Source organism: Phasianus colchicus, chromosome 11, assembly GCF_987193195.1.
Source record: "Phasianus colchicus chromosome 11, bPhaCol1.hap1.1, whole genome shotgun sequence".
Taxonomy (NCBI): Eukaryota; Metazoa; Chordata; class Aves; order Galliformes; family Phasianidae; genus Phasianus; species Phasianus colchicus.
In genome coordinates, this window is record NC_143446.1 from 9,964,207 (window position 1) to 9,992,127 (window position 27,921).

The window sequence follows — 27,921 nt, forward strand, 5'->3', positions numbered from 1 at the left end:
TCCCTCTGCAGCCTCCGTTCCTCAGCCATGGGATGTCCCAGCAGAGCGCTGCCCGGAGTTTTATCCTTCCCATACACCATGCATGCTGCAGGCAGCTTTAAACGGAGGTGCTGCTGGGAACCCGGTGTTGCTAACTGGTGTAAGCAGTATGGATGCATAACATCATCCTGCAGGTAAAGCGGTGTGTGCTGTTACTTCTGTGCCTTGACCCGAGATGTGCTTAGGGACATCTTCTCAAACACCCCTGTGCGATGGGGACTCTGCATGAGCACTGCCAGAACTCCCCTGGAACCACATGTCCCTTCTAGAGGGGTGGGGTGTGGATGTGGGTTGTGAAACACTGTAATAGAGGCAGGGAGGAAGCATTGAGCAACCACCCCAACCTCCTGGCGCTGGAATTTGCAGCCCAGGCTGGAAATAAGGGAGTCCTGTACCAGAGAAGGGGATGCAGGGGTGTAGGGCTGGGACAGCTGAGCTGAGCAACCTCTCTTACATACCTGCAGCGCTGGTCCCAAGCAGCTGTTATCTGAAGGAGGAACAAACCCTCAGAGCCCTATAAGGCTGTGCACCAGATCACCCCGGTGTGTGCCTGCAGAGCCCGCGGGCAGGGCAGGGAGCTCAGTGATTGCAGCTGTACCGATGTGCCCCCAGGGCGGGTGCTTTGCTGCTGCAAAGCAGCAGCAGATAGAGACTTGTGCCAGGACCCAGGGGGTGAGGATGGGGAAAAGCAGCACCAACCCCATGTAGAATGCAGGGGTAGCTTTGCTGCTCCCCATCCCTTGTGCTTCCGTCCATCCCCACGAGCAAGCTGGGTTCCCTCTGCACAGCCATATCCTGCTGTGGGTGGGGGCAACGGGGCTGGAAGTGGAGCTGGGAGCAGCCCGTGCTCAGGACCATGGAGCTGAATTTCTGCAGGATGAACCCAGCTGTATGGGTGGTCCCTTGTAGCTGGGGCACTACAGCCCCTCCCTCCTGTCCCCCTCTGTTGTCCCAGAGCCTGACTGAGGCTTCTCGATTCTAGAGTGCTGGGATGGCTACGAACCAGCAGCGAGAGCATCCCTCTGGGCAGAGAAAGGCTTTCTGCCTGAGGTTTTGCTCTGCTGCGCCGTGGTTTTGTGACATGGGGTGCCACGAGGTGCCCCCCCGGCACGCAGCAGCCATGCCAAGCTTTGCCGGGACAGCCGGCGGCGGCTGCTGATGGGAGACATTCCTGGAGCTTGTCCCAACCGGCCCCGCTGCGGGCGGCCCCCCCAGTCCCTCCTCCCCGCGTAGCACCAGCCCCCAGCTGTCCCAGCCCCGTGCACTCAGCCCAGTGGCAGGGCCGAATCTCCACCAGCTCATGATGGAGTGGAAGCCGCCCCCTCCCTCTCTGCCTGCCCTTGCTGGAGATGCCAGGCAGGGATCTCCGCAGCTTGCGCATCCCTTGCTGTAGGGAAGGAGCGAGAGCCGCCACACTGCATGCATGCGCACATGCACAGGTTTTGCTGCCAGACTGCAAAGGAATCCCATCCGGAATCCCATCCAGGCTCCGCTGCTCCCGCTCATAGCACAGCGGAGCTAATGGCAGCGCTCCGGAGCAAAGCAGTGCAGATCTGTAGCCCAAAGCTCCGCTCCAGCTGTGCCTCGTGACTCACTGCTCGGCATGATGCGGGGTTGGAACTGCACCCCAGGCTGCAGAAAGCAGCTTTTCCCTCCCTTCCCATTAAGCCGGCGGTGAGGGCGTCTGCCAGGCACGCGCAGGGCAGGGAGAGGCTCAGCCCCGGTGCTTTGCGTGTGCCTGTGCTCAGCAGGGCGAGGGGCTGGGGCTAAGAGAAGGGTTAGAGTTAGGGTCAGGATCAGGTTTGCACGCTTTGATCAATGCCATCAGGAGGACCACGTGCTCCCTTGGGGCCAGCCCAGCCAGGAGACGGGGAACCCCAGGCGTAGACTGCAGGAACCAGCACTGGCTGCTGGCCCTTGTGGGTTGAGAAAGGACAGACAGCAGCTTTGAGGATGTTCCAGTGGGATTGGGGAGGCTGTCATTGCAGGGAATGGGTCTGGGGCTGCCAGGGACAAAGGGTGGATGGAAGAGTAGAAATTGAAGCTTGGGGTTGAGGGAATGCCTGCAGTGGGGTTCTCTGGTGGGAATAGGGCTGCCGCTCCCCCCACAGTGTGACTCACGCACACCTGGTGCTCCCCCTCCGCAGGCGCAGATTCTTTCCCCAGTCCTGGTATGCGGGGGAGCCTGGAAGCACCAGCAGTCCCTCGTGCTGCAGAGCGGGGCTTGCAGATTTTAGGGTTCCCTGCATACCCTGCATAGGGATGCTACTGCAGGGCTTTCCCCATGGCCACTGCCCCTTGCCAGGTTTGGCTATGCTGCCGGGCCCAGGGTGGTTGCAGAGCATCACTGTGTGCCCTGCTCTGCCCGTGCACCGGTGACCCTGAGCTGCTCCGCCAGCGCCGGGCCCAGGGCCAGCGGCAGAACCCTTGGCAGACCCCTCCACTCTCTGATTAATGAAGCCCCTGTCTAATTGGGACAGGCCATCTTGCCTTCATTAAGCAAACTGTGGTGGGAGGAGGGCTTGTGGACGGCCCTGACCTGGGGTCAGGCCCACGGCCGTGGGGCAGTTGGAGGACACCTGTGGCCATGGTGACCTCTGAAGCAGATTTAGGGGCCTCACAAGGGTTGGCTGCAGAGAGGATTGGGATGATCTGCTCATGTTGCCTGTAAGAGAAGAGGGGCACCTCCACTCCTCCCCTGCTCAGAACAGCGCGCTCCTGGGAAAGCTGCCTGCAGCTGCCCCAAGCACCCCTGCTTGCAGGTGGCCCTGCCCCAGCCCCTAGATGCGAGATGACCCCTCGCCACCTCCCTGGTGCCCACGGGAAGATGCCCCTGGAACCATGCTGGCACTCAGAGGGGAGACTCTAGGCTGCTGTCCTCACATGAGGCCACAAGGGTACAGCTACACAGGGTGCTGGGAAACAGGGAGGTGGCATGGGACATGCTGGTACCCATCAGCATGGATCAATCCAATGGGAACAAGCAGGCTGGAGGATGGGGCACCCTGATGGACCACACATGGCCCTACCGTAGGTGGGAGGCACCCAGGTGTCCCCCAGCTCACCACCTGAGCATCCTCTCCTGCAGTCACCCCAGCTGCAGTTCTCTGTCTTTGGACAGTTCTCAGTCACCGCTTCCTCCACACTTGGCACCAAGAGGTGGTGCTCAGGACAGGAGGGATCCCACAGCCGCTGCCCCCCACCCCATGGAGGCACAGGAACCGTCCTAGCACCAGCAGGGATGGAGACGCTGGAAGGAAAAGGCTCCATGGCTCAGGGGACCCTTTTGGCTCGGCACTGAGGCCTCTTTTGGAACTCGCGGAGAAAACCTCCCGGGGGTTTGACCCGGTCCCAGTCCCGGAGTGGAGGGCTCTTCTCTCTCCTTCCCGGGACATTTTGGGGTGAAGAGCGGGAAAAAACGCACCTTCCTGCCCTGATCCCGCCCTCCCATGGGAGCGAGTGGGAAAAGCCCTTTGGGGTGGGGAATGGGGGGGGGAGGCGGGACAGGGCGGGAGCCGCGGCACTAACCCCCGGCGGCGGCACCGCCGAGCTCCGGGCCGCCCTGATTAAAGGGGCGGGAGCGCCGGGGGCCGCCTGGGCACGGCACGGCTCGGCACGGCTCGGCTCGGCACGGCTCGGCTCGGGGTGGCCCCACGCGGGACGAGGTGGGTGGCGAAGCCGCGCGCTCCGTGAGCGGCCCCCCCGTGCTCTCAGCCCGGGTGGGAGACAGCGGAGGGAGGCGGGGAGGCGGGGGGGTTCCCACGCCGCCGCGCTCGGGCATCCGTGGGTCACCGCCTTCGCTTTGGACTCGGCCGGGCCGTACTGGGGCTGGCACACGGGGCGGGCGGGGTGCTGTGTCCGGGCACGGGGCCGGATCCCCCCCGCAGCTCCGCGCCCGAGTGCGGGAAGTGGCGCCGGACGGGTGCTCGTGGGAAGCTGCTGCCCTCCCCGTCCCCACGGGATCGTGCTCTTCCTGGAGCCCTCACTCGTGCCATCCCACTGCGTGTAGGGCAGGAGGAGACAGCAGTACAGATCTGTGGGGGGCGCAGCCGGCATGCAGGCTGGCAGCCTCCTGTACTGCCCTCCTGTCCTGGGCACTGGGCATCAGCCGGGCTGGGTGCGATGTGGAGGGACCGAGTGGAGTTGGGTGCTGGGCAGTGGCTCTCTGCATTGGGACTTTCCACCTAGCTCTGTTTTCTCAGACCCAGTGCAGTACTCTGGACACAGCCTGGGGCAGGGAACCCAAATGCATGGGTACCACTGTGGTGCAGCCCAGCCATGCCCACATCCTGCAGTGGGCAGCTCTGTGGGTTATCTGTGTTTACTTTTTCATTTTGATGTTATGGCATTTCACTCCTTTTTATTGCTTCTGCCCAACGCATCCATCACCACCGTGCCCAGAGGCATGGGGTTGGCACAGGGTGGTGGCTGCAGCATCCTCTCCTGCTGTCCTGCAGGGCCCCACAATGAGTGGGTGGCTCCTACTCCTCGCCCTGCTTCTGGCCCCCCAGGCTGCTGCCGCACAGAAGAGGAGCCAAGGTGGGTGCTGAGTGCTGGGTATCATTATAGGGCCTACAGCGAGGTGAGAGGGGCTCTGCTGCTCCTCCCCACTGCAGCACCCCAAACTTGAGCTTGAGCACGGGGATCCCTATGGGAGTGGGCACCGATGCGACATGAGCTCAAGGAGAAGGGACAGGTCTGGGGGTCCTGTGCCACAGGGCACCGGGGGCTGATGTGGGTCCCAACCAGTGCTGTCCCATAGTGGTGTGCGAGAACGTGCTGGAGGCTGACATCGCCTTCCTGGTGGATGGCTCGTCCAGCATCGGCCGGAACAACTTCCGTGCCATCCGCACCTTCGTGGAAGACCTGGTGTCACCCTTCGTGCACGTGGTGGGTGAGAAGGCGGTGCGCTTCGCCGTGGTGCAGTACAGCGATGATCCACGGTGAGCCCTGGGGATGGGGCATGCGGGGCTATGGAACTGTGGGGCTGGGAAATTATGTGTCCCCATGTGTCCTGATGTCCCCAGGGTGGAGTTTGGCTTCTCCCAGCACACCAATGGCACAGGCATCCTGAGGGCCATCCAGCAGCTGAGCTACAAGGGCGGCAACACACGGACCGGCGCTGGGCTGCGCTACGTCTCTGACAACTTCTTTGGTCCCACACAGCTCCGGCCCGGAGTCCCAAAGGTATGGGGTGGGGAGTGGCATTTGGGACGTCCCAGAGGTCCATGGGGCTGAGGCTCACGGCTCTGCAGATCTGCATCCTCATCACGGATGGCAAGTCCCAGGATGATGCTGAGCAGCCGGCACTGAGGTTGAAGAGCCAGGGCATCAAGGTCTTTGCTGTGGGTGAGCAGATCTATGGTGTGCCCATTGGTATCCATACCCCTGAGTAATGGGCTCCCCTGGGGCTGGGCTCTGCCCTCACCCACCATTCCTGTCCCCTTCAGGGATCAAGAATGCCGACCGCCAGGAGTTGATCCGCGTGGCCTCACTGCCTACTGACTCCTTCTTCTTCTATGTGGGTGACTTCAAGCTGCTGGGGACACTGGTGCCACTGATGACACGCAGGGTGTGCACAAGCTCAGGGGGCACGCTACGCACCCCTGGTAGGAGACCTTCAAAAGAGGGCATGGGAGCTGCCTTAATGCCTTCTCCCCATGCACCCCGGAGCTGACAGCCCCACGTCCCCCCACAGATGGAGCAGGCCATGCTGGTCCCTCCAACCTGGAGGTCCTGGAGCACGGCCCCGATGTGCTGCGCATCCGCTGGAGCCCAGCCAGCGGTCCCGTCACCGGCTATAGGGTGCAGCGTGTCCCACTGACGGGGCTGGGGCAGCCGCTGGCAGCTGAGCGACAGGAGGTGAGCGCTGCCCTGTGCCCACTTGGGGTGCCTGGTGCCCACCGGCATCGGGGTGACACTGCTCTCTCCCAGGTGAGTGTGGGTCCGCGGGAGACAAGCACTGTGCTGCGGGGGCTGCGTGCAGGGACGGAGTACCTGGTGACTGTCATCGCTCAGTATGCCAACAGCGTCAGTGAGTCGGTGTCTGCGCGGGCACGCACCCGTGAGTACATGTGGGGATGGGGAATGTGGGTAGGTGCTGGCAGCACGTGGCCCTCATTTGTCCCCTTGCTGTCCCCAGAGAGTCGTGGCGGCGTGCAGCATTTCCACGTGGTCGAGGCTGGGCCGACCTTCCTGAGGCTGTCCTGGCAGCCCGGCCCCGAGCCACCCCAGGGCTACATCCTCAGCTACGCCGTGCCAGGTGAGGGGACATGCCGTGCCCCACAGGCACCTATTTGGGGTAGCTGCGCGTGCTGCAGCACCTGGCGGCCCCTCCCTGTCCCTGGGCGCTGCCCTGGCCCCCGTCCCAGCCTCACCCCACGCTCCCCACCCCTGGCACCGCCTGGCATCCCCGGGGCAGGGAGCTGTGCACACCCCTTCCCTGCCACACACCTGCCCTCGCCCCTTCGTGTCCCCCCCAGGAATGCCCCAGAGTGAGGAGAGGAGCCTGGGGGCTGGTGCACTGTCGGCCACACTCAGCAACCTGCGCCCCAACACCGAGTACGTGGTGACGCTGCGGGCACGCTATGCGCAGCAGCCTGCAGCCACTGCCAGCCTCACTGCGCGGACACGTAAGCACCATGCAGCTGTCCCCGTGCAGGGGCATCACCTGTGGTGGGACAAGGAGATGGGATGGCACAGCCTATGGGTCCCTTTTGCAGAGGCAGGCACGGAGCAGACGCTGCGGACCAACATCCTGAGCCCCACATCCATTCAGGTGCTCTGGACTGCCATCCGTGAGGCCCGTGGCTACCGCCTGGAGTGGAAAAGAGCTACAGGTGGGCTCACTGCACCTGGTCCCAGACATGAATGGGGCCAGCAGCAACCCCTTTTGACATTGCCATTCCCACAGGGCTGGAGACTCCCAGGACAGTGTCGCTGCCCAGCAGTGCCAGCACCTATCAGCTGACAGGGCTGCAGCCAGGCACTGAGTACCGCATCACTCTGTACACACTGTATGAAGGTGGGGAGGTGGCCACCCCCGTCACCACCTTCCAGACAGGTGAGCCCAGACCAAGACATGATGCATGGCATCACTGCAATGGAGCCACGGGACCTCTGGCTTGCTGGTCCTAGCTTTGGAGAAAGTTACAGCAGTGCCACCCTGCAGGTGTGGAGGTACCAGTGGGTGCGGTGTCGGATCTCCGTCTCATCGAGGATTTGGGCAGGAGGGTGCGGCTGGGCTGGACCGGCGTCCCCGGTGCCACTGAGTACAAAGTGACAGTGCGCAATACCCAGGGTGAGCCAGCGGGATGGGGCCACGGTGCCATCGCTTGGCACCTCCCGTGGCACTGAGGGTCCGTGGCACCCTGCTTCCTGCAGATGGCACTGAGAGGACGAGGCGCATCCCAGGCACGCAGACAGTGCTGGAGCTGGGTGACCTGAGGGAAGGTGTCACCTACCTGGTGCGCGTCTCAGCCCTCGTGGGCAGCCGGGAGGGCAGTGCTGCTGCACTCAGCATCCACGTCAGTAAGTGTGCATGGTTAGCCCCAGCCTGGGCTTGCAGTGGTCACTTGGGGTGTCCCCATGCTGACGTCCTGGTGCCATTGGGCATGCAGAGTTCCCACCAGTGGGCAGTGTCTCGGAGCTACGGGTGACGGAGGCCGGCCCCAACCAGCTGCGGGTCACATGGAGGGGGCTACCAGGAGCCGGGGGGTACCGGCTGACATGGAGGGCCAGCGATGGTGAGTGCAGGGCTTGAAGGTGATTTGGTGGTGCCATGGGAGCTCTTCCCATCTCAACTCTCTCTCCCAGGTCAGGAGCAGTCCCGCTTCCTCCCTGCCAACCCTACTGCCTACACCATCGAGGGGCTGCGAGCTGGCACCGTCTATGCCATTGGTGTCTCAGCCATCATGGATGGCCGCGAGGGTCCTCCTGTCACCACCATGGGGAGGACAGGTGAGGTGTGCCCTTGCCTGTTGCTACCAGCTGATGCCAGGTGCCCTGGCTGCAGGTGACGGTGGTTCTCCCTGTGTCACAGCAGCTGAGCAGGTGGGGACAGTATCCCGGCTGGAGGTGCAGTCATCCAGGAGCAATGTTGCCCGTGTCACATGGGTCGGTGTGCCAGGAGCCACAGCTTACCGTGTGGTGTGGAGCCGTCGGGACGGTAGCACAGGATGGGGACAAGGGTGGGGACAGTAATGATGGTGGCACCAGGGCTGATGTGTTGCCCTCGGCAGGGGGCTCGGAGAAGAGCCAGCACGTTCCCGGCCACATCAGCTCCTTTGACATCCCCGACCTGGAGGGAGGTGTCTCCTACACTGTGAAGGTCACAGCGCTCATAGGCAACCATGAGGGCAACCCTGTGTCCATCATCGTTACCACCCGTGAGCATGAGGCTAGGGGACAGCACACGGGAGGAGTGGACACCTGTGCCCTAATGCCTGCCCGTATCCCCCACAGCGGAGGCGGCCCCAGTGCCCCCTGTTAGCAACTTGCAGGTGATGGAGGCCTCGGAGCATCGCCTGCGCCTCGCATGGGTGCCGGTGTCTGGCAGCAGCGGGTACCGCCTGGTCTGGCGCCCAGCTGAGGGTGAGTGTGCCCAAGCCTTGTTTTCCCATGGCAGCCCACGGCCCCTCACCTCTCTGTTTCCACCAGGTGGTCCCCAGCGCAGCCAGCAGCTTCCAGCTACCGCCAGCTCCTATGACCTGGGAGGGCTGGAGCCAGGCCGGCGCTACCACATCAGCATCACCAGCATGGTGGGCAGCCGGGAGAGCACGCCAGTCGCCGTCACCACTGCCACTGGTAAGGGATGTGTGGTGCTGTAGGGAGGTTGGGATGGAGGAGCTGCCCCGTGGGCTGGAGCACCCTATTTCCTTTCAGCAGCCTCTTCGAGTCATGCCACCAGCCTGCGAGTGACAGAGGTGCAGAGAGACTCCGTGACATTGTCCTGGACCCCTGTCCCTGGTGCTTCTGAATACGTCCTGTCCTGGACCCCCCCTGCAGGTAAGCTGGACACTTGTCCCTGGGTAGAGGGCAGCTATCCCCAGGGGTTTCACTGTCCCTGTCCCCCTGACTATGGGTGCAGCGGGCGGCGAGGCACGGCGCGTGGTGCCGGGCACTGCCAGCTCCCTACAGGTCCCTGGGCTGCGCTTGGGCCAGCGCTACACCTTCACCATCCGCCCGCTTCTGGGGAGCACACCTGGTGCTGAGAGCTCCATCAGCGAGCGACCAGGTATGCAGGTTGGGATGGGTGTCAGAGGGGATGGGGTGCTGATGTTTCTGCTCCACCTTGCCCCTTCCCTCACAGTCTGCAGGGACGCCCGAGGGGATATTGTCTTCTTGGTGCATGGCACACGTGACAGCTCTTCGGGTGCTGACACTGTCCGCACACTCCTCTCCAACACTGTCACCGCTCTTGGCCGCCTGGGCCCCGATGGCACCCAGGTATGAGGCTTACATGGTGTCAGGGGGCATGGGACAGAGGGATGACAATGCCAACCTCTGTCCCTTGCCCTCGCAGGTGGGCCTGGCCACGTACAGCTACCGCAGCCTGCCCTGGCTGCTCCTCAACCGCTCCAGCGAGCTGCCCACCGTGCTGGAGCAAATTCGCACCATGCGCTACGAGGAGCCCAGCGGCAATGCCATTGGTGAGGGGATGTGTTAGGGCTGGGCCAGTGGCCAGTGGGATCTTGCTGACCCCCCCATCCTTTTATCCTCCCTCCAGGGGCAGCCATCACCTTTGCTAGGACCTACCTGCTGAGCCCTGGCGCAGGACGGCGGCCCGGTGTGCCGGCGGTGCTGGTGGTGCTGGCCGATGGCCCCTCTGGGGATGATGCCATCACTGCTGCCAGGGATGCCAAGGCAGCGGGTGAGGTTGGATAGGGTCCCTGTGGGATGGGGTCCTCATGGGATTATGTCCTTGTGGGATGAGGTCCCCCTGAGCACTCCAGCCAGGTACTGAAGGTGCTGTTGGTGCAGGGGTACGAGTGCTGGCAGTGGGCTTGGAGGGGGCGGACCAGGAGCAGCTCCGGCGCATGGTCAGTGGTGAGGACCCACGCTTCGTCTTCCGCAACCGTGGTGCCCTGTCAGAATTGGAGGGAGAGCTCACTGATGACCTCTGTACCATCATCTCCACCAGGGTGAGAGACCGGGGGCTGCCCAGGGCTGGGGAGCAGACCCCATGGAGCCAAGGTCTTCCTCTCTCACACTTACATGTCCTCCTCTTGTCTCACCAGCCAGAGCCGGAGCCAAAGCCCTGCACTGTGCAGTGCCCCAAGGTGAGTATTCCTGTGGCATGGGGTCTCAGTGTGAGTTCCCCACCTTGCCCACGGTGTGGGGCTGAGCTGGGGGCAGCTGCTGCAGTGGGGTGCAGCCTCTCAGCTCTTCTCTCTGTCCCCTTGCAGGGAGAGAAGGGAGACCCTGGCGTGGCAGTAAGTGTTTGAGACCCCCTAGAGCTGTGGGTTATGGCAGGGCTGCCATACTTGCAGCAGTCCTCAGTGAATGCTGATGGCTGGCTTTGTCTCTGCAGGGGCCACAGGGGCGTGTGGGGCAGCCAGGCCCCCCTGGAGAACCGGTAAAGTCCTGATGGGTAGTGTGGGGGGAAATGGGGAACAGTGCTACAGCCCCTGTGTCCCTTTGTCCTCCTGCTGAGTGGGTGCTGGGGAAGGGATCCATACAGCCCTTACCACAGTGGTGGATGGAGGTAACATCCCTTAGCCTGCCACCGAGTCTGTCTTCTTTGCTGTCTCAGGGCCGCCATGGACTGCCTGGCCCTCCAGGACCTGTGGGACCACGAGGGCCACCAGGAGAGAGCGTTGAGCAGCTGGGCAAGAAGGGGGACAGGGTGAGTGCCCCCTGTATCTGCACATCTTGGAGTCCCAGGCACAGGGACCTCCCAGCCATGACAGGAGAGGGGGGACCTGGGAGGAGTATGGCCCTGCTGTGATGTTCCTCTCTCCTGCAGGGCTTCCCTGGAGCTGATGGGCGGCCAGGGCTTCCTGGCCCCCCCGGGAACCCTGGGTCCCCTGGCCAGCCGGTGAGTGTGCATGTACCCATGGGTTTGCTGGTGCTTATCAAGCCTCGACCATTGGGCTCTATCCATCCATCAGCCTACCTTGCCTGCTCCCTAAGCTCTCTTCCTATCCGTTCCCTGTGCTAGGGTGGCCTCCCTTGTTGGTGGCATCATTGCTGTCTCCATGCCATCCCATCCCATGCCATCCCATCCCATCCCATCCCATCCCATCCCATCCCATCCCATCCCATCCCATCCCATCCCATCCCATCCCAACCCATGCTATCCCATCTCAACCTGTGCCGTGCCTTTCCTTGCCATGCCATGCTGTCATCCCATCCCTGCTTCCCTGGCTGGCAGGGACTATGCTTTCAGCTTTTGTTCTGCTGTTTTCCAGGGAAACCAGGGCATTCCTGGCCCCCGAGGGGATCCTGTGAGTATGACCCCCCTTCTCCCAAGCCCCATGCCCCCAAGGGCCCCCTTCTCACTCTTATTCATTTCCAGGGGCCACGGGGAACAGCGGGGCATCCTGGCTTGAAGGGGGAAAAAGGCGAGCCGGTAGGTGCTGGGCAGAGGGCTACAGGTGGACACCTTATCCCTTCTGCCTCCTAAGCTTGGCACTGGGGAGAGTCATGGCAGGGAACATGGTGGCACTGATTTTCTTTTTTTTTTTTTTAATTACTTTTCCCCTCATTCAGGGAGAGCCCAGAGTGATCGTGGATGGAGGTCAGGGGTTGCCAGGACGGAAAGGGGAGCCAGGCACACCGGTATAGATGGGGCTGTGCATGCTGGGGGTGTCCACCAGTACTCCCTGCCCATGCAGCATCCCATGCTCATACAGCATCTCTTTCTTCCAGGGTAGCACTGGCCCCCCCGGCAACCCTGGCCCACGAGGTCCCTTTGGTGACCCAGGTCCTCCGGGTCCCCTTGGGCCAATGGGGCCACCAGGACCTGCAGGAGACTCTGTGAAGGTATGTTTCAGCTGGTGCTGTGTGGGGTTGGAGGGACAGCTGGCACCTTGAAGCTGCTTCCCATGCAGAGCTCCTGGTTCTGCATGGTTGTATTCATTGTCTGTGACCCCCACATCATCCATCCTTATAATGAGCATGATACATGATGTGCTCTGCCTCCATCATATGGGGATCATTTGGGGGGAGAGTGGGGCATGAATAGAATCCAGCCCCGCCCTTACCTGCTCTCTTTTACCTTGCAGGGGGAGAAGGGTGATCGAGGGGAGAGGGTAAGTGACCATGTTTGCCTGGTACCTCTGCCTCCCAGGGCACTGGAAACGGCTGAGCTATGGGGCTGCCATGCAGGAACTCAGCCCTCTTTCCACAGGGTCCCCCTGGACTGGTCGATGGGGCAGTGCCTCGAGGGGAGCCGGGCCCCCCGGTGAGTGCTGGGCTCAGGGGGGGAGCAGGGCTGTGAGTCCCCCCAGAGGCTGAGCTGTGCCCTTGCCAATCTCTTCCAGGGTCCACCTGGGGAGCCCGGCCCACGGGGACTTGCTGGTACTCCCGGCCCCAAGGGTGAGAAGGTAAGAGGGAGCCAGGACCCCCGTGGTTCTGTGATGGGGACAGATAGCTCCAGTTCATGGGCATACTGTTGGCTTCTTCACCTCGCAGGGCGACGGTGAGGAGGGATTCCCAGGGCCACCTGGCCGTGCAGGGGACCCTGGAGAGCGGGTGAGTGTTGTGGACAAGGCAGGGTGGGCAGAGCGTTAACCCTGCTTGGGAGATGACGTCTCTCTGCCCTCCTCTTCAGGGCCCACGGGGACCTCCGGGAGAGCAAGGCAGGAAGGTGAGTGGTGAGGGGATGCTCTCATGATGCACCTCAATCCCCCAGCTCCTCTGTGGGGAGAAAAGAGATGTGGGTGCTGTGCCACCCCCCTGTGCCAGCCACCAACACCATCTGTCTTTCTCCTGCACCAGGGAGAGCGCGGGGCACCAGGCGAGCTGGGGGAGACGGGCCAGAAGGTGAGGTGGTGGTGGTGTGTGGTTGGGCACTTTGATGGCCCCTGGTGGCCCTGGGGTCCACGTGGTATTGTGCCCCTGGGAGGTGACTGGGGGTCTTGAGTGGGACCATGGGCTCACCACAGGGTCCTGGGGGTGGGAGGGTGGCTGCCTGAGATGCTCCTCTGCTTGCTTCACTCTGTAGGGAGAACGTGGTGCACCTGGCCCCGAGGGTGAGAAGGTAAGTGGGCACCCATGGCCATGGTCATGCCCTTCCTAGGAGCACCTTCCCCTTCCCCTTCCCCTTCCTCTTCCTCTCATCCTCTAGGGCGAGACAGGAGCTCCAGGACGGCCAGGGCCATCGGGCAGAGAGGTGAGCATGGGCACCCAGAGCACTGTGGGGTGGCTGTGACACAAGCACATGTCCCCAGGCACCGCCAACCTCTGAGTATCTTCTCTCTGCACCAGGGAGTACCCGGACCAGCTGGGCCACGGGGCGAGAAGGTGAGGGAGAAGCAGGGACTGGGACTGGGGCTGTGGGGAGGGGATGGCACTGACCCCATGTGTCTGCAGGGTGATGTAGGAGCACCCGGTGAACCTGGCCAGCCGGTAAGTGCTGCTGCCTGGCAGCCCACCCCATTCCTGGTGCGAGAAGTGGTGACTGCACCCAACACTGTCCCTGCTGCTTTGTCCCCAGGCTCCCAGCGTGGCCAGTGTCAGAGGAGAGAAGGTAGCCTTGTCCCTGACCTTTGGTAGTGTCCCCATGGCACAGCTGGGACAGGGGCATGGCACAGTGGTGCTGGATGCTGGCACCGTGGGGATGCCCATGCTGATCCTCAGCTGCAGCATGGGGAAGGGAGAATCTGGGGGGGCTAATGGTGCCATTTTCATCTGCTCCAGGGTGACAGAGGATTTCCAGGACCAGAGGGGCCTCCTGGCCCCAAGGGTGATGTAGGGGAGAGGGGTGCCCGCGTGAGTACCTCTGTGGCTGGGCAGGTGCTGGGGCACGCAGCCCATCTGGGCTCTCCTTGCTGTGCCTTGGTGCTGGTCCCACTGTTCCAAGCTGCTTCCCTTTGTCTTTAGGGTGTCCCTGGCCTGAGCATCCCAGGACCAGTTGGCCCCAAAGGCGAGCAGGGCGAGCGGGTGAGTGCACATAAATGCATGGAGCTGGGCTCTGATCTCATGCCCAGGTCTCCATTAACACACACTGTCCTTCCGCACTTCCCAGGGCATCACCGGCCTCACTGGCAGGAGCGGCCCCAAGGTAACAGCACTGCAGGAGGCTTCACTCCTTTGTCCATGTGTCCATCCATCATGGGTTACTGAGCCCTACTCCCCCTGGTCTCCCTCTTTCTCCCCCCAGGGTGATGTGGGGGAGCCAGGCGAGAAGGGTGAGCCAGGCAGAGTGGGTGCACCAGGACAACCAGGGCAGCGTGGCAAGGAGGTAGTGTGGGGCTGGGAGCAGTGGAAGATACTATGAGGATGCTGAGGCCCCAAGAAATGGGGAGCAGCACAGAGGGACACTGGTGACTTGTTCTCTTGTCCCCTGACCTGTGCTATAGGGTGAGCGTGGAGAGAAGGGTGATGAAGGCACCCCGGTAAGTGGGAACCTCGTGGACCACTGCCCCTATGCTGCTCCCCAGTCCACTCACCCCATCTATCCCTCAGGGTGAAGCAGGCGTGCCTGGCAAACCTGGAGACAGGGGTCCACGGGTAAGTGCAAGGCTGGTGGGGGCCCTGGGCCAGGGGAGACCCTGGTGGCCCTGAGTGGCCCAGGGTAACACACATCTCCCCATGCCCCCCAACCAGGGGCTGCCTGGGTACCGCGGCCCCCCTGGAGAGAAAGGCGACCTTGGAGACCCAGGTCCTGAAGGCAGAAATGTGAGTGCCATCACATGACTGCCCATGGGTACCTCCTTACCCCATGGGTAACCCCATCTCCTGGGTACCCCATCCCCCTTCTCACTCATCCCTCTCCACAGGGCATTCCTGGAACACCTGGCACCAAAGGTGACCGCGGGGAGCCGGTGAGTGACACCCACCCAGGAGCCAGATCTGCATCCCCTCCCCAGTACACACCAGATCCCATTAACAAATTCGGTCTCTTTTCTTTCAGGGCCCTCCTGGACTCCCAGGACGAGCTGTAAGCTGTACCCTCCCCCTTCCCTGCCAGCAGGTTTGTGCCCGCTCTGATGTCCCCTCTCTGCTCCACAGGTGGATGTGGGGCTTGGAGGAGCAGGAGAGAAGGGTGAGAAGGTAACAGCCACGAGGTGATGATGTGATGCTTTGCTGTGAGACTGCAGCGTTGCAGTGCCTCTGACCACTGTGCCATCCCTGCCAGGGGGATGCTGGGGATCCGGGCGAGGATGGAGCGAAGGGGGCCAAGGGTGAGAGTGGCCCCCCCGGACTGCCGGGATTGAGTGTAAGTGTGGGGTGAGTGATGGCCTGGAGAGCCACATTGGGCCCTGGGGTTGTGACCACCATTGTCATGTATCTCTTGCAGGGCACTGAAGGCCCCCGCGGCCCCCCCGGTGCACGGGTGAGTGCTCCTTTCCCCCTTCCCATGCTCAGCCCCACTTGGGGATGGAACAGTGCTTACTCCATCCTCTTCTCATAGGGTGACCCTGGGGACCGAGGCTTGCCTGGAGAGAAGGTGAGGGGGATGGGGGCTGCCCACCACTCCCTGCCCCTCCGTGCAGCCCCAGTCCTCATGCAGTGCTCTGTTCCAGGGGGAACGTGGCCCACCGGGGCTGGATGGCCGCAATGGGCTGGAGGGGAAACCTGGCCCCCCGGGACCCACCGGACTGAGGGTGAGCGTGGTCTGGGGTGGCACTGGAAATGGGAACAGGGGATGAAGGCGGAGGTGAGGCAGAGTCATCCCACTGCACATCCACTGGAGATTCTCATGGGATGCTCACCTTTTCTTCATCTATAGGGGGACCCAGGGAAGCAGGGGGACCCTGGCCGAGATGTGAGTATCTTCTGGGAGTCTGGGTGTGCATTCTTCTCTTTCTGGGGACATGACGCTCCTGTTCCGTGCCCCTTGGTCACTGTCCCCCATCCCATGCCATGCCACCATGCCTGGCTGTGCTCATAGCAGAGGCTGTGTTCTGCTGCTGCCCTGTGCCTCCCCACTTCTCCTGTCCCTGCAGGGGCTGCCTGGACTGCGGGGGGAGCAGGGACCGCCTGGCACAATAGGACCACTGGGACCACCTGGTATCCCTGTGAGTAACAGCCCTGTGTGCCATGGGGACATGTCCTGCTGCAGGGACATTTTCTGCACTGTGCCTCTGCACTTGGTCCCAGCTCTCCTAGGGGACATCAGTAGGAGCTGGGACCCCATGACTGCCTGTTCTGGGGGCTCCTCTCACTGCCTTTCCTTCCTCCCAGGGAAAACCTGGTGATGATGGCAAACCTGGCCTAAATGGCAAGAATGTGAGTAGAGCACAGGGTTTGGATTTGGGGCGTGCCTGGGGACCCTGAGAGCTGGCAGCCCCAAATTGGCAGAGGCGAGGGGGGCATGTGGCACAGGATCCCCATCCCATGCCCTTGGGACTGCCCCTGTCCTGTCCATTGCTTGTGCTGTGGGTGCCAATTCATAACCTCCATCCCTAGGGAGAAGACGGGACGCCAGGAGAAGATGGGAGAAAGGTGAGGAGCAGAGCCCTGTACGGTCCCCATTGGTGTCACCTCTTGGTGTGCATCATACTGGGGACAGCATCATACTGAGTCTTTTTTTTTTTCCTCCTCCTTGTTAGGGAGACAAAGGTGATGCCGGAGCCCCTGGCAGAGATGTGAGTAGCCCTGTGCAGTGGGTTGTCCCCACTGGGGACAAGCTGGGACAGCGCTCAGTCACTGGGGGTGACACTACTCTCTCGGCAGGGCCACAGCGGTGCCAAGGGCGAGCAGGGGGACAGAGGCATGCCTGGCCTCCCTGGCCCCCCTGGTGTCCCTGGTGTCCCAGGGCAGGTTGGCCCCCCAGGCCAGGTTTGTTGTCCTCAAACTCTAGTTGCCCCATGGTTCACTTGAGGCCCCATGTCCATGGGTGCCACTGTGTCCCATCTGTACCTTCCAGGGCTCACCCGGCCTCCGTGGGATCACTGGACCAAAGGTAGGTGTCCTCCAGCCCTCTGTGACAAAAGTCTGGGGGGTATCCATGCTAGAGGGGGTGAGTCCTTCAGGGACCCTGTGGCTGGGCAGCCTGGCCCGGCTCCCCCTGACTCTTTGCTGTATGTCAGGGGGACCCAGGGGAGCCAGGACCACGAGGGGAGCCGGTGAGTATCCAGCACTGAGCACCGTGGGAGAACCACAGCCTCTCCCAGGCAGTGCCCTGTGGCCTTCACTCTGAAACCTATTAGTGCAGCAGCAGTGCTGCTCACCTCACCCATGGCACATCCCATTCCCTCTTGCTCTGCAAACTTAGGGGCGGCCTGGCGTCAGCGGAGACCCTGGGACTGCAGTGGTGAGTTCCCCGCTGGGCTGGGACATCAGCCTTGGAGGTCCCCAGAGCCCCAGTGGTAGAAGCAGCACAATAAGCTTCCTTTCTCATGTCCTTTTATTGTAGAACATCGAACGTAGCCTGGAAGCCCTTGGCATCAAGGTATGGGGTGGGCATGGGTATGAGACCAGGTGGTGGTGAGAGACCAGAGGGATGAGGGATGGGGCACTGGGACTGGAGTGCATGCCTGCTGATCGCTGCCTCTTTTCTCCCTTCCAGATCTCATCTCTGAAAGAGCTGACGGGTGCCTATGATGGGAGCTCAGACTCCTTTCTGCCCGTGTCCGAACGGCTGCGGGGGCAGAAGGGCAGCCGGGGGGAGCCAGGGGAGAGGGGTCCTCCAGGCCGGGAGGTGAGCACTGTGGTGCTCCAGGGCGGCCACTTCTCAGCTCAGACTCATTGCCATCTTCCCCCTGCCCACCTGGTTCTGAGACCTGAGCCCTGCTGAATCTCCCCAGCCCTAGGATGCTCTATGGGGGCTTGCAGCTCCCTGCATTTTGAAGTGTCCACCCCACAGCCTGGTATGCTTTTTTGCAGGGTTCCTTAGGCTTCCCTGGTGAGCGAGGACCCAAAGGTGACAAAGGGGACCAAGGTGCCCCTGGTCCTCAGGGCCCTGCAGGCCGGGCTGTGGGTGAGCGGGGCCTGGAGGGGCCACCAGGGCAGCCGGGGGAGCCAGGCAAGCCAGGCATCCCAGGGGTGCCTGGCCGGGCTGGTGAGCTGGGGGAGGCTGGGCGACCTGGTGAGAAGGTGAGTGTGGGGCTATAGGGAGGGGGACATGGCTTCCGGGCTTGGGGACAGCTTCCTGAGCTCCCCCACCTCCTTTCTGCAGGGTGATCGGGGTGAGAAGGGCGACCGGGGTGAGCAGGTGAGCTGTAATGGAAACACAGTCCCCTCTGTCCCTCTGCCCTCCATAAGCCTTGGGTATGCCCCATGGACTGAACATTATGGGTATGCTCCATCTGTTTTCCTTCTCACCAGGGCAGAGACGGCTTGCCAGGCCCCCCAGGACCTCCAGGGCCCAAGGTAGGTGGTGGATACTGCTGGGCACTGTCCCCAGGAGGTGCCAGCAGATGCCTCCAGGGATGGGTGTTCATGTCTGGTCCTCTGGCACGGAGGTTTAGAAAGGGTTGTGCCACTGGGGGACTTCCCTGGGGTCCCCTGGATGCCAGACCTGACCATGCTGTGCCCGCAGGCAGACGCAATGGAGGGCAGCCTGATGGGCTTCCCAGGCGAGCGTGGTCCCCCCGGACTTAAGGGAGTGAAGGTGCGTGTCCAGGAGAAAGGAGCAGGGCAGCGATGGAACCAGAATCTGAGTTCTTTGAGGAGGAATGATGTGATAATTGCCAGCTGCAATGAGCTGGGAGAGTGGGTGAGCATCCCAAACTGCAGCATGTAGGTCTGATGGTATCTCCCTCCTTCCTGCAGGGTGAGCCTGGTGCCGAGGGCGAGCGAGGACCCAAAGGAGATAAGGTCTGAGTGTAGTAAGTCTCCTGTGGCTCCTCTGCTTCTCTGTTCCTCACACTCCCTTTCTGGGCTCAGCATCGGTCTCTGCTCTCCTCTCTTCGTGTGCTGCCAGCAGGGTGACCCCACAGAACGAAGCCCTGGGCAGGGGCACAGCTGGGGACATCCCTCTCTGGGTGCAAGCGGGATGTGAGGGCATGTGGAGGACAGGGACATCCCTGCCTGTAGCACAGGTCCTACAACTCTGTACTTCTCTCCACATCAGGGTGAAGGCGGCTCACGGGGTGAGCGAGGAGAGCCTGGCGAGAAGGGCAGGGATGGCTCTCCAGTGAGTATGGCACCAAACCTCCATTCTCATCCCCCCCTCCATCATCCTTGTCATCTCCACCTCTGTCACATCGTGCATCACCCCTGTGGTTTCCACCTCCATCTCCATCATGTTTTCCACCACCCCAATGGTCTCCATCTCCATCATGTTCTCCATCACCCCCATGGACTCCATCTCCATCCCCATGACATTCTCCACTCCCATGGACTCCATCTCCATCCTCATCATGTTCTCCAACCCCATTATGGTCTCTGTCGCTCCCACTGTCTCCATCTCCATCCTCATCACAATCTCCATCAACCAAACCCATTGTCTCCATCTCAGTCACTGTCCCTATCATCCCCATCTCCATTCTCATCACCACTATTGTCTTCACCCTCTCCATCTCTTGCTCCAGGGCCTCCCAGGAGAGAGGGGTCTGGCTGGCCCCGAGGGGAAGCCGGTGAGTGTGGCTGCAGGGGGCTGAGAGCTGGGAGGGGTGGGCAGATCCCATGGTCGCACAGCAGTCACCACCAACCCCATTGGAGCATTCACATGTTGTTTGCATCCTTCCCTCCTACACAGGGCCCACAGGGCTTTAGAGGGCCCCCCGGCCCCTCAGTAAGTACCCCTGGGTGGGTACTGCATGGTGACACTGTGCTCATCCCCCAGGGAGCTTTATGTGCAGGTGGGGCTGCTTAGTGGTGTTGTGGTCCCGCTCCCCTGCTGGCTATAATGTGCTTCTTTGCAGGGCTTGCCAGGTTTCCCCGGTGTGCTGGGCCGCCCGGTAGGTGTCTGTCCCCAGCATGTCACTGTCCCCCTGGCTCCTGCTTGGTGTGTGCTAGGCATGGCGCATCCTGCTTGGAGCTGGCCAGGCTCGTCCTTGCATGGCATGGGTGCTTCCCAGAGCCCCTGTGCAGCAGGGACATCCTGACCACATCTCTCCCTCCTTCCCAGGGCAATCAGGGAGAGCCAGGGCCACCAGGACCTCCGGTAAGGAGACCCCTGTGTCACGTGCAGGGCACTGCCCTGCAAAGGGGACTTGGGGCAGTGGCAGTGCCCTGCCCCGCCATGAGTGGGGTTGATAGTTGTGGGATGGCACTGTCCTGGTACCTCCTCCCACCCCATATTGGTGTGCCACCAGTGGGCATTGTGCTGAATGTAATGTCCCCTTGCAGGGTGCTGCTGGCCCACCAGGGAGCCAGGGTCCATCTGGGATGAAGGTACGTCATTGCCATTATCATCACCACCTTCCTCATCTCCATGTTTGGTCTGGTGCCGGAAAGTGATGCCACTGTGGGCTGCAGGGAGAACTTGGGGTCTGGCCCCTCCTAGAGGCACTCAGTGCTCAGGGGACATAGGGACACAGCTGTGATGGTTGTGGCAGGGAAATGGATCAGCGAGGCTGACATGGGTTCTGTCCCCACAGGGTGATCCAGGGGAACCTGGTGCTGGCATCCGGGTGAGCCTCCCCAGAACCAACCCCTGCCTGGGGACAGCTGAGCTCCTGCTGTCCCAGAAAGATGTGCCAGCATGGCATCTCCTCTCTGACCCCCCTGTTCCCCTTGCAGGGATTGCCTGGTCCCCAGGGAAGCATGGGACTGCCTGGCCCTCCAGGACCCCCTGGTCTGGTGGTAGGTACCCCCAACCCAGTCCTTAGGAGCAGCCCTTCCCACTGCTTCGACTGTGGGTTGATTTCTAGTCGTTTGTCCATCACAGGGCCCACCAGGTGCTCCTGGGCTGCCAGGACAAGTGGTGAGCATGTGCCCTACTGAGCTGCCCTCAGCCTTGGGGCATGTCAACCCCGTGGCTGCCTGGCTGTGGGATGTGCATAGCCTCAGCTCTGCTCTCACATTCTGCAGGGGGAGAGTGGCAAGCCAGGTGTGCCTGGGCGAGATGGTGTGCCAGGGAAGGATGGCGAACCAGGGATGCCTGGGAAGTTGGTATGACAGCCAGTGCCATCGCACTGGGGCTGGGGGCTCAGCACAAGCTGCAGAGCTGGGGCTGAGGGCCTTGTGCTTTGTGCCAGGGTGTGCCAGGACCATCAGGCCCTACTGGCCCCAAAGGGGAGCCAGGGGATGCGGGAGCGCCGGGGCAGGTGAGTGCTTCCTTGCAGCTTCCCCTGCTCACCAGGGCTAGCAGATGACCACAGCCCCACTGACTGCTGCCTCTCTCCCCTCTGCCCCAGGGCATCGCTGGCCCTCCTGGTGCCAAGGGCGAGAAGGTAAGGAATGGGGTGTGCATGTTGGGGAGACCCTCCCCATAGCTGGCAAAGGTCTGTACCTGACCCTGTGTTGCTGCAGGGTGAGCCGGCGCTGCTGGAGGGCGTGCTGCTGGGTGAACCTGTGAGTTAGTGCCTATAAACCCATCCCTGTGTATCCCTGGGCTGAGCCAGACCCCAGCAATTCTCTCTCATCCCCAACACTGCTCTTCCTCCCTAGGGCTCCAAAGGTGCCCGAGGTTTGCCCGGCCCCAAGGGTGAGAAGGTGAGGAGGTGTCATGAGAGTATCAGGCTCTCTTGAGTTCCAGCCATCCCCACTCCCCCCACCTGTCACCCACCCCTGCTCTTTGCTTCTGTCCTCCTGCCAGGGGGAGCCTGGAGGAGCTGGGGAGCCTGGAGACCCCGGCGAAGATGTGAGTAGAGGATGTGGAGGGGAGCTGATGGGATCACATCCTTACCCTGTGCCCTGATGGCTCTGTGTCTTTGCAGGGAGCCAAGGGATCATCTGGAGTCAAGGGGGAAAAGGTGAGAATCCCCACCCCAAGTGCTCTGCCACCCCTGTGCTCCCAGGGGTGACTGTCCCCATGCTCTCTGACACCACACAGGGCACTCCAGGTGTCGGTGTGCGGGGACCACCAGGACAGGATGGGCCTCCAGGTTTGAAGGTAAGCCCTGCCTTATCCCTGGTCCTATGTCTGCTCCCCATCTGCCTCTGAGGAGGCTGTTTCCCTGGGCCATGTCTCTTTCCTCCTTGCTGCAGGGCGACATCGGTTTGCCAGGACCTCCTGGACCCCCGGGATTAGTGGGCATCGCTGGGGCACCGGGACAGCCAGGTCTGAGAGGGGAGAGCGGGCAGCCTGGCCCACCAGGAGCCCCTGGAGAGCGGGTAATGGCAGTGGGCTCGGGCAGTATCAGTGAGGGCTCGGTGGCTCCATTCCCTGCCCTGAGCCCTGACACCGTTGTGTGCCCCCCAGGGTGCAATTGGCTTCCCTGGGAGAGATGGTGCCGCAGGGCCACCCGGACCCCAAGGGCCCCCAGGGCCAGCGGTGAGTATGGGGCTGCAGCATCCCAGGGTGGGTGCAGGATCCCTCCCTGGTCCTGTGCTGGCTCATTGCGGGCTGATGGGGTCACCAGTCAGAGCACCTGGCACAGGTCTCCCATCGTTCATTCACCCCTCTCCTTTCCTTTAGGGCATACAAGGGGCCTCGGGGCTGAAGGGTGACAAGGTAGGACTGAGGACAGTGCTATGGCACAGAGGTGTGGGGCTACTCCTCTTGTGGGGTGCTGCTGCTCCCTCTTGGCTGATGCTGAGCCCACTCTGGGTGATGGCACCTGGCAGCCTGCTCTGTGCACTTGGGGCAGTGCAGGGGGCATGGGATGTGCATGGTGGGGGGACACAGCTGGGGCCACGGGAACTGCTGCCTGCTGAGGTGAACTGCACAGGAGAACAAACTCTTGTGTTCCCCCCAACAGGGTGACCCAGGGGCTGGGCTGCCAGGAGCCAGAGGTGAACGTGGAGACCCAGGACCACGGGTACCTAGTACCACAAAATCCCCCTGCCCACACCACTATGGCACTCCCATGTCCCCAACACGAGGGGTGTCCCCCAGACCCACTCCTCACACCTCCCTTCTTGTTTTCAGGGTGAAGATGGGCGCCCAGGGCTGGCAGGCGACCGTGGGCCAATGGTATGTACCAATCAGCTCACCATCCCCCTAAGTGGGCCCCCCCAAACCAGCATTCTCCTCTTTCCCTCAGGGCTTGCCTGGGAACCGAGGGGAGCGTGGGGACAAGGTAAGGGACCTCTTTTGGGGCTGGGGAGCCAGGGAGGGAGGGGAGTGCTCCTCCCTGCAACATCTCACTGTGCCCTCCTTGCAGGGAGATGTCGGGGCCGTCGGGCCCAAAGGAGACAAGGTGAGACCCCAGGGCTGGGGCAGGGGGTGGCAGTGCTGTTCACAGCCCCAGCTCACACGCACCTCTCTCCTGCATGCAGGGTGATACCATTGTGGTGGAAGGGCCTGCTGGGGCGAGAGGCAGCAAGGGGGAGCCGGTAAGAGCTGGGGGTCTGCTGGGGGACCCTGTCTCAGGAGGCACATCCACCCCATAGACCCCCATGTCCCTGCCCGGACAGGAGCTCTTTCCTCCCCACCCCAATGACCCCTGATCCCATCCTTCTGTTCTCCCCTTTGCAGGGAGACCGTGGTCTAAAGGGCTCCGAAGGGGACAAAGGGGACAAGGGGGAGCAGGGAATGCCTGGTGAGAAGGTATGAGAAGGGGGGCAGGGCTGGGGAATGCTTGGTGACGGCTAGAGGGACCTAAGAGCATGGCAGCATTCTTGTGCCCCATGTGCATCCATGCCTCTGGCACAGTGCTGGACATCCTGGCAGTGTGTGGCCTTGCATTGGCCAGAGCTCTTCCTCCTGCCCAGTGCTGATCTGGGGCTGTGATTGCAGGGTGCAAGGGGTGAACCAGGCGAGAAGGGCTCCGCAGGCTTCCCTGGGGCACGTGGCCCTGGCGGGCAGAAGGTAAGGAGCTGGGCACCCTGTACCACGGTGGGGTCCTCTTGCTGCCCACCAGCCCTCACCCACATCTTTGTCTTTACCAGGGAGAAGTTGGTGTGCCGGGGGAGCCCGGCGAGCCGGTGAGGAACTGTGTCTCAGTATGTCACCCCACTGTGGGGCAGGAGTGGTCCTCATCATGCTGTGTGCTTCCTGCAGGGCTTGCCTGGCCGGGATGGCATTGCTGGAGCACGAGGAGAGAAGGGGGACATGGGGCCATTGGGCTTGCGTGGCCCCAAGGTGGGTCATCCCCTGTGCTCCAGGGCCAGGACACACGCTGGCTTTGCTGGGCTCTGACTCCCTTTGTCCCTGCAGGGTGAGCGGGGCATGAAAGGCGCCTGTGGCCTCGATGGGGACAAGGGTGAGAAGGTGAGGGGATGACCATCCTGTAGCCAGGATCTTAGCCCTGCAATAGGTTCACACAGATCCTGGTCACAGAGTCCCCCCTCGTGCCTGAGGGAGGTGCAGGGCTGAGGACTGACCCCTGCTTTGCTCCTGCAGGGAGAGCCAGGGCTGCCGGGGCGCTCGGGGCTGCCAGGAAGGAAGGGTGAGCCGGTAAGCACCGTGCCAGCACCGTGCTGCAAGGAGGATGGGCATCCAGGGTTTCATAGATGTCTCTTTCATCCTCCAGGGAGAATTGGGGTTGTCTGGAGCACCCGGCGTCCCTGGGAAGGAGGGTCTCATGGGACCCAAGGTAGGGCAGTGGGAGGCTGTGCTGAGACCTCAGAAATGGTCCCTCAGGGCTGCTCCTCTTGAACTCTTGATGCCTGCACCTTCCTCTCCACAGGGTGACCGCGGCTTCGATGGGCAGCAGGGAGCCAAAGGAGACCAGGGGGAGAAAGGAGATCGGGTGAGCTGTGAGAAGGGGCTGCATAAGTCACACTGCATTGCTTGTACTGGGATCAAGCCTTGTCCAAAGGGCACTGAAGCTCCCAAAAGTGCCTACTCTGGGCTGTAGGTATGTGGATGTCCCCATCCTGACCCTCTGCTCCATCATAGGGTGCACCAGGCATGATCGGTACCCCTGGCCCCCGGGGCAGTGATGGTGCTCCCGGCCCCCCTGGCCCCCCAGGCAGTGTTGGTCCACGAGGTCCTGAGGGCATGCAGGGCCAGAAGGTGAGTCTCTGTCCCCCAGGAGGCCAAGGATTGGTGGTATCAGGAGCAGTGTCCCAGCTCCATGGCTTTGGGGGCCTTCCTGTGTCCCCCTGCTCAGGGAGAGTTAGGAGCAGGGGTTTGGGACCCCTGTCATGAGGCTGGGCTGGAGCCAGATGGGATGTGCCCATGTTCTTTACAGGGGGAGAGAGGCCCCCCCGGGCAGGCAGTGATGGGGGCCCGCGGTGTGCCTGGTATCCCTGGTGAACGAGGAGAGCAGGTGGGTGAGCCCAGCCCTGCCCAGAGCAGACCCAGTCGTACAGCTCCCAGCCCCACTCTGTTTGTTCCTAGGGCAGTCCTGGTGCTGAGGGACTCCGTGGGGAGAAGGGGGATCCAGGCATGACGGTAAGGGGCTGTCAGCATGGGGCCAACAGGTGGGAAGGGGCACTGCATCCATCCCACTGCTGCTTATGGAACATACCCAACTCCAGACTCTGCTCTGAACCTGGGGAAAGCTTTTTCCTGTCTCTAATTGTGCATTCTTTGCTCCACCACTGGGCAGGAAGAGGAGATCCGCGCCTTCGTCAGGCAGGAGATGAGCCAGCACTGTGGTGAGCACCTCACAGCCGCCCTGGGTTTGGGGGATGCTCCACAAAGCTCCTCACTCACCTCCACCCCATCTCTCCTACAGCGTGTGGAGGGCAGCTCTCACGGCGCTTGGATTCCCGTGAGCACTCAGGTTGTGTCTCTGTTCCTCTCCCCATGCCCTTGCCCAGCTCGCAGCATTCAGTGGGGCTGTAGGGTCATAGAATATCCTGAGTTGGAAGGGACCCAAGAGGATCATTGAGTCCAACTCCTGCTGGGATGTGGGGTGCAGCAGTGGGTGGGATGGGGTACAGGGTCCCAGCACAACTGGATGCTTTGTCTCCAAGGAGGATGGGGGACTCGGCCCAGGAGCATCCTTCAGTCTGCCCATGGAGGAGGGAGAAGTGTCCGCCAAGAGAAGGAGCACAGCCAAACAGGTGATGGAGAGTGTGGAGCTGCAGCCAGGTGCATTGGAGCACAGCCTCCCTGAGCCTGGCAGTGCCACCTCCCTGGCAGCAGTTGCACTGTGCTCCCAGGGCACTTCTGAGCCTACAGGGAATGGGGCATCCCTAGTATCCCCTCCCTGGGCAGTTCTGGGCTGCTCTGCACCTGCACTGGGGTTTCCCATGTCTGCTGTTCTTCCCTCCCAGATCACTTCCCCCATTACCCACCCACTGAGCCATTCCCAGATCTTAGTGCTCACGTCGTCCCTGTGCTTAAAGTGTCGCATGCAGAGGAGGAGGAAGGTGAGTGCTGTCCCTGTGCATTTTGTTCCTTTTATCCCCTATCTGTGTATTGCAAGCCCTGTGCTGACAGGTACCCAGGGATGCCCAAAGGCCATGGGATAGCCCAACGGTGCTGCATTCACTGCCAGTGTTGTCTGCAGGGCAGGACAGGCGTGTTGTCGTTGACACCAATGACCTGGAATACGAGAGCATGTATGGAGAGCAGGAGGACTATGACACAGCTCTGGATGCAGACAGCTCGGAGCAGCTCGCAGAGGACGGTGAGCTCCCTGTGCCCCATGGGGCACCAGGCATGGCACAGGTGACCCCCTGGTGCAGGGGCTGCCATTGTTCTGCTGGGAACCCAGTGCACCGAGCCTATGCCTGGGGTGGGCACTCTGGAAGCACATGGTTTGCTCAGGCATTGGGTTCCCTCTGCTCCTGGATGAGAGATGCTGGTCCATGTTGTGCCCTCATCATTGCGCTTTGTCCCTGCAGCTGAGCCCTGCAAGCAGCCCATGGAGGAGGGGGGCTGCCAGCGGTACACACTGCGCTGGTACTACAACCAAAGAGCCGCCGAGTGCCGGCCCTTCGTCTACAGCGGCTGCCAGGGCAATCTCAACCGCTTTGGCAGCCAGGAGGAGTGTGAGCTCCGCTGCAGGCAGCGCGTGGGGACAGGTGGGCACAGCACAGCTATCAGCTCTGGCACCCTCGCACCTGGTGCCGTGCTTGGTGCCACCTCGCCTCCCCCCACAGGTGCTGGCAGCAGGGAAGGACGGCGGCCAGAGGCGTAGCGTGGTGATCCCTGCAGGAACATGGTGCTATTTCTGACGTCTCTTCTTGTTGCTCATGGGTTTTTCCCTTTACATTGGTTCTATCGCCCGTTAAAGGTGAAATTTCTATCAAATGGGAACACAACCTCCCCATATGCCTTTTATCTGCTTTCCAAACCAGAGCTCTCTTTGTTGTGTTGGTTTGATTTTTAACTTATTTGCTGCCAATGGGATAGCTCTTGGCCCCATGTTCCTTTTTTGGCTGCCAGAGCTGGGAGTGGGCACAGTTTGGCCCCTTCCCCAAACCCAACACCTCAAATCCCCGAGGCTGTGGGCTGCCCTCATCACCCTCTTGGGCTCCCAGCATGCAACCACGCAACCTCCATTTGAATGAATTTCACCTTCACCCCACCTGGGACCCGGTTTCCCTTTTGGGGTGCAATGGTTTGGCAGAGAACTGCAGGAGGGAGGGAGGCTTTGTCCATGTACTGCCCTCCGGCTCACACCTCTGCCTGGAAACTGGGACACACCAGGGAGACCCTGAGGATGGTGCTATGTTAGAGGCGGTTCCTGCTCATCAGGAAGGTGACGCTGGCTCCTGCGCAGCCTAGACGCACTGCTGCTCTGTGTATATCTGTATACAGCGAATGTATATGTGTACCAATGCAGGGGTGGGACACGGTATTAAAGATGTGCTCAT

At 61.9% G+C, this 27,921-nt stretch overlaps 1 protein-coding gene across 1 annotated transcript; it reads left to right on the forward strand.

The window, feature by feature from the left end:
* Positions 1–152: 152 nt before the first annotated feature.
* Positions 153–27,921, forward strand: COL7A1 (collagen type VII alpha 1 chain). The gene is made up of 119 exons (XM_090148540.1): positions 153–173; positions 3,612–3,704; positions 4,497–4,578; positions 4,802–4,982; positions 5,067–5,226; positions 5,295–5,388; positions 5,490–5,648; positions 5,738–5,901; positions 5,974–6,103; positions 6,182–6,301; positions 6,522–6,671; positions 6,762–6,878; positions 6,953–7,102; positions 7,211–7,339; positions 7,423–7,569; positions 7,659–7,784; positions 7,855–7,998; positions 8,081–8,206; positions 8,280–8,426; positions 8,503–8,631; positions 8,698–8,844; positions 8,926–9,045; positions 9,128–9,274; positions 9,350–9,486; positions 9,563–9,689; positions 9,767–9,910; positions 10,021–10,181; positions 10,278–10,319; positions 10,446–10,472; positions 10,571–10,615; positions 10,793–10,885; positions 11,006–11,077; positions 11,451–11,486; positions 11,558–11,611; positions 11,752–11,820; positions 11,911–12,024; positions 12,267–12,293; positions 12,392–12,445; positions 12,525–12,587; positions 12,676–12,735; positions 12,815–12,850; positions 12,982–13,026; positions 13,208–13,243; positions 13,331–13,375; positions 13,471–13,506; positions 13,576–13,611; positions 13,700–13,732; positions 13,903–13,974; positions 14,086–14,145; positions 14,231–14,266; positions 14,366–14,446; positions 14,565–14,600; positions 14,671–14,715; positions 14,812–14,883; positions 14,985–15,029; positions 15,119–15,145; positions 15,217–15,258; positions 15,344–15,424; positions 15,506–15,541; positions 15,620–15,655; positions 15,732–15,812; positions 15,938–15,973; positions 16,155–16,226; positions 16,393–16,437; positions 16,618–16,653; positions 16,761–16,796; positions 16,885–16,989; positions 17,078–17,113; positions 17,241–17,276; positions 17,426–17,464; positions 17,567–17,602; positions 17,720–17,851; positions 18,037–18,246; positions 18,329–18,364; positions 18,478–18,522; positions 18,692–18,763; positions 18,925–18,969; positions 19,226–19,288; positions 19,686–19,730; positions 20,019–20,054; positions 20,225–20,260; positions 20,446–20,490; positions 20,697–20,729; positions 20,839–20,901; positions 20,987–21,022; positions 21,130–21,210; positions 21,297–21,365; positions 21,456–21,491; positions 21,571–21,612; positions 21,709–21,753; positions 21,857–21,901; positions 21,978–22,013; positions 22,094–22,153; positions 22,249–22,374; positions 22,463–22,534; positions 22,679–22,714; positions 22,962–23,021; positions 23,132–23,176; positions 23,247–23,282; positions 23,367–23,402; positions 23,482–23,538; positions 23,681–23,752; positions 23,942–24,013; positions 24,094–24,129; positions 24,206–24,286; positions 24,362–24,415; positions 24,548–24,601; positions 24,678–24,740; positions 24,834–24,896; positions 25,046–25,162; positions 25,341–25,418; positions 25,490–25,543; positions 25,701–25,749; positions 25,830–25,877; positions 26,071–26,160; positions 26,374–26,469; positions 26,610–26,729; positions 26,947–27,126; positions 27,205–27,921. Exons 1-119 carry the CDS (start codon positions 153–155, stop codon positions 27,240–27,242), a joined length of 8,946 nt encoding a protein of 2,981 aa, XP_090004666.1. The 3' UTR covers positions 27,243–27,921.

Excerpts from the sequence above, each read along its gene's own strand:
- COL7A1 (XM_090148540.1), top strand. The coding sequence starts at position 153 with ATGCATAACATCATCCTGCAG. Across the intron at positions 14,146-14,230 it reads AAGGCGAGCAGGGCGAGCGG|GGCATCACCGGCCTCACTGG; the intron begins GTGAGTGCACAT and ends CGCACTTCCCAG. Across the intron at positions 20,055-20,224 it reads CCGGTGTGCTGGGCCGCCCG|GGCAATCAGGGAGAGCCAGG; the intron begins GTAGGTGTCTGT and ends CCTCCTTCCCAG.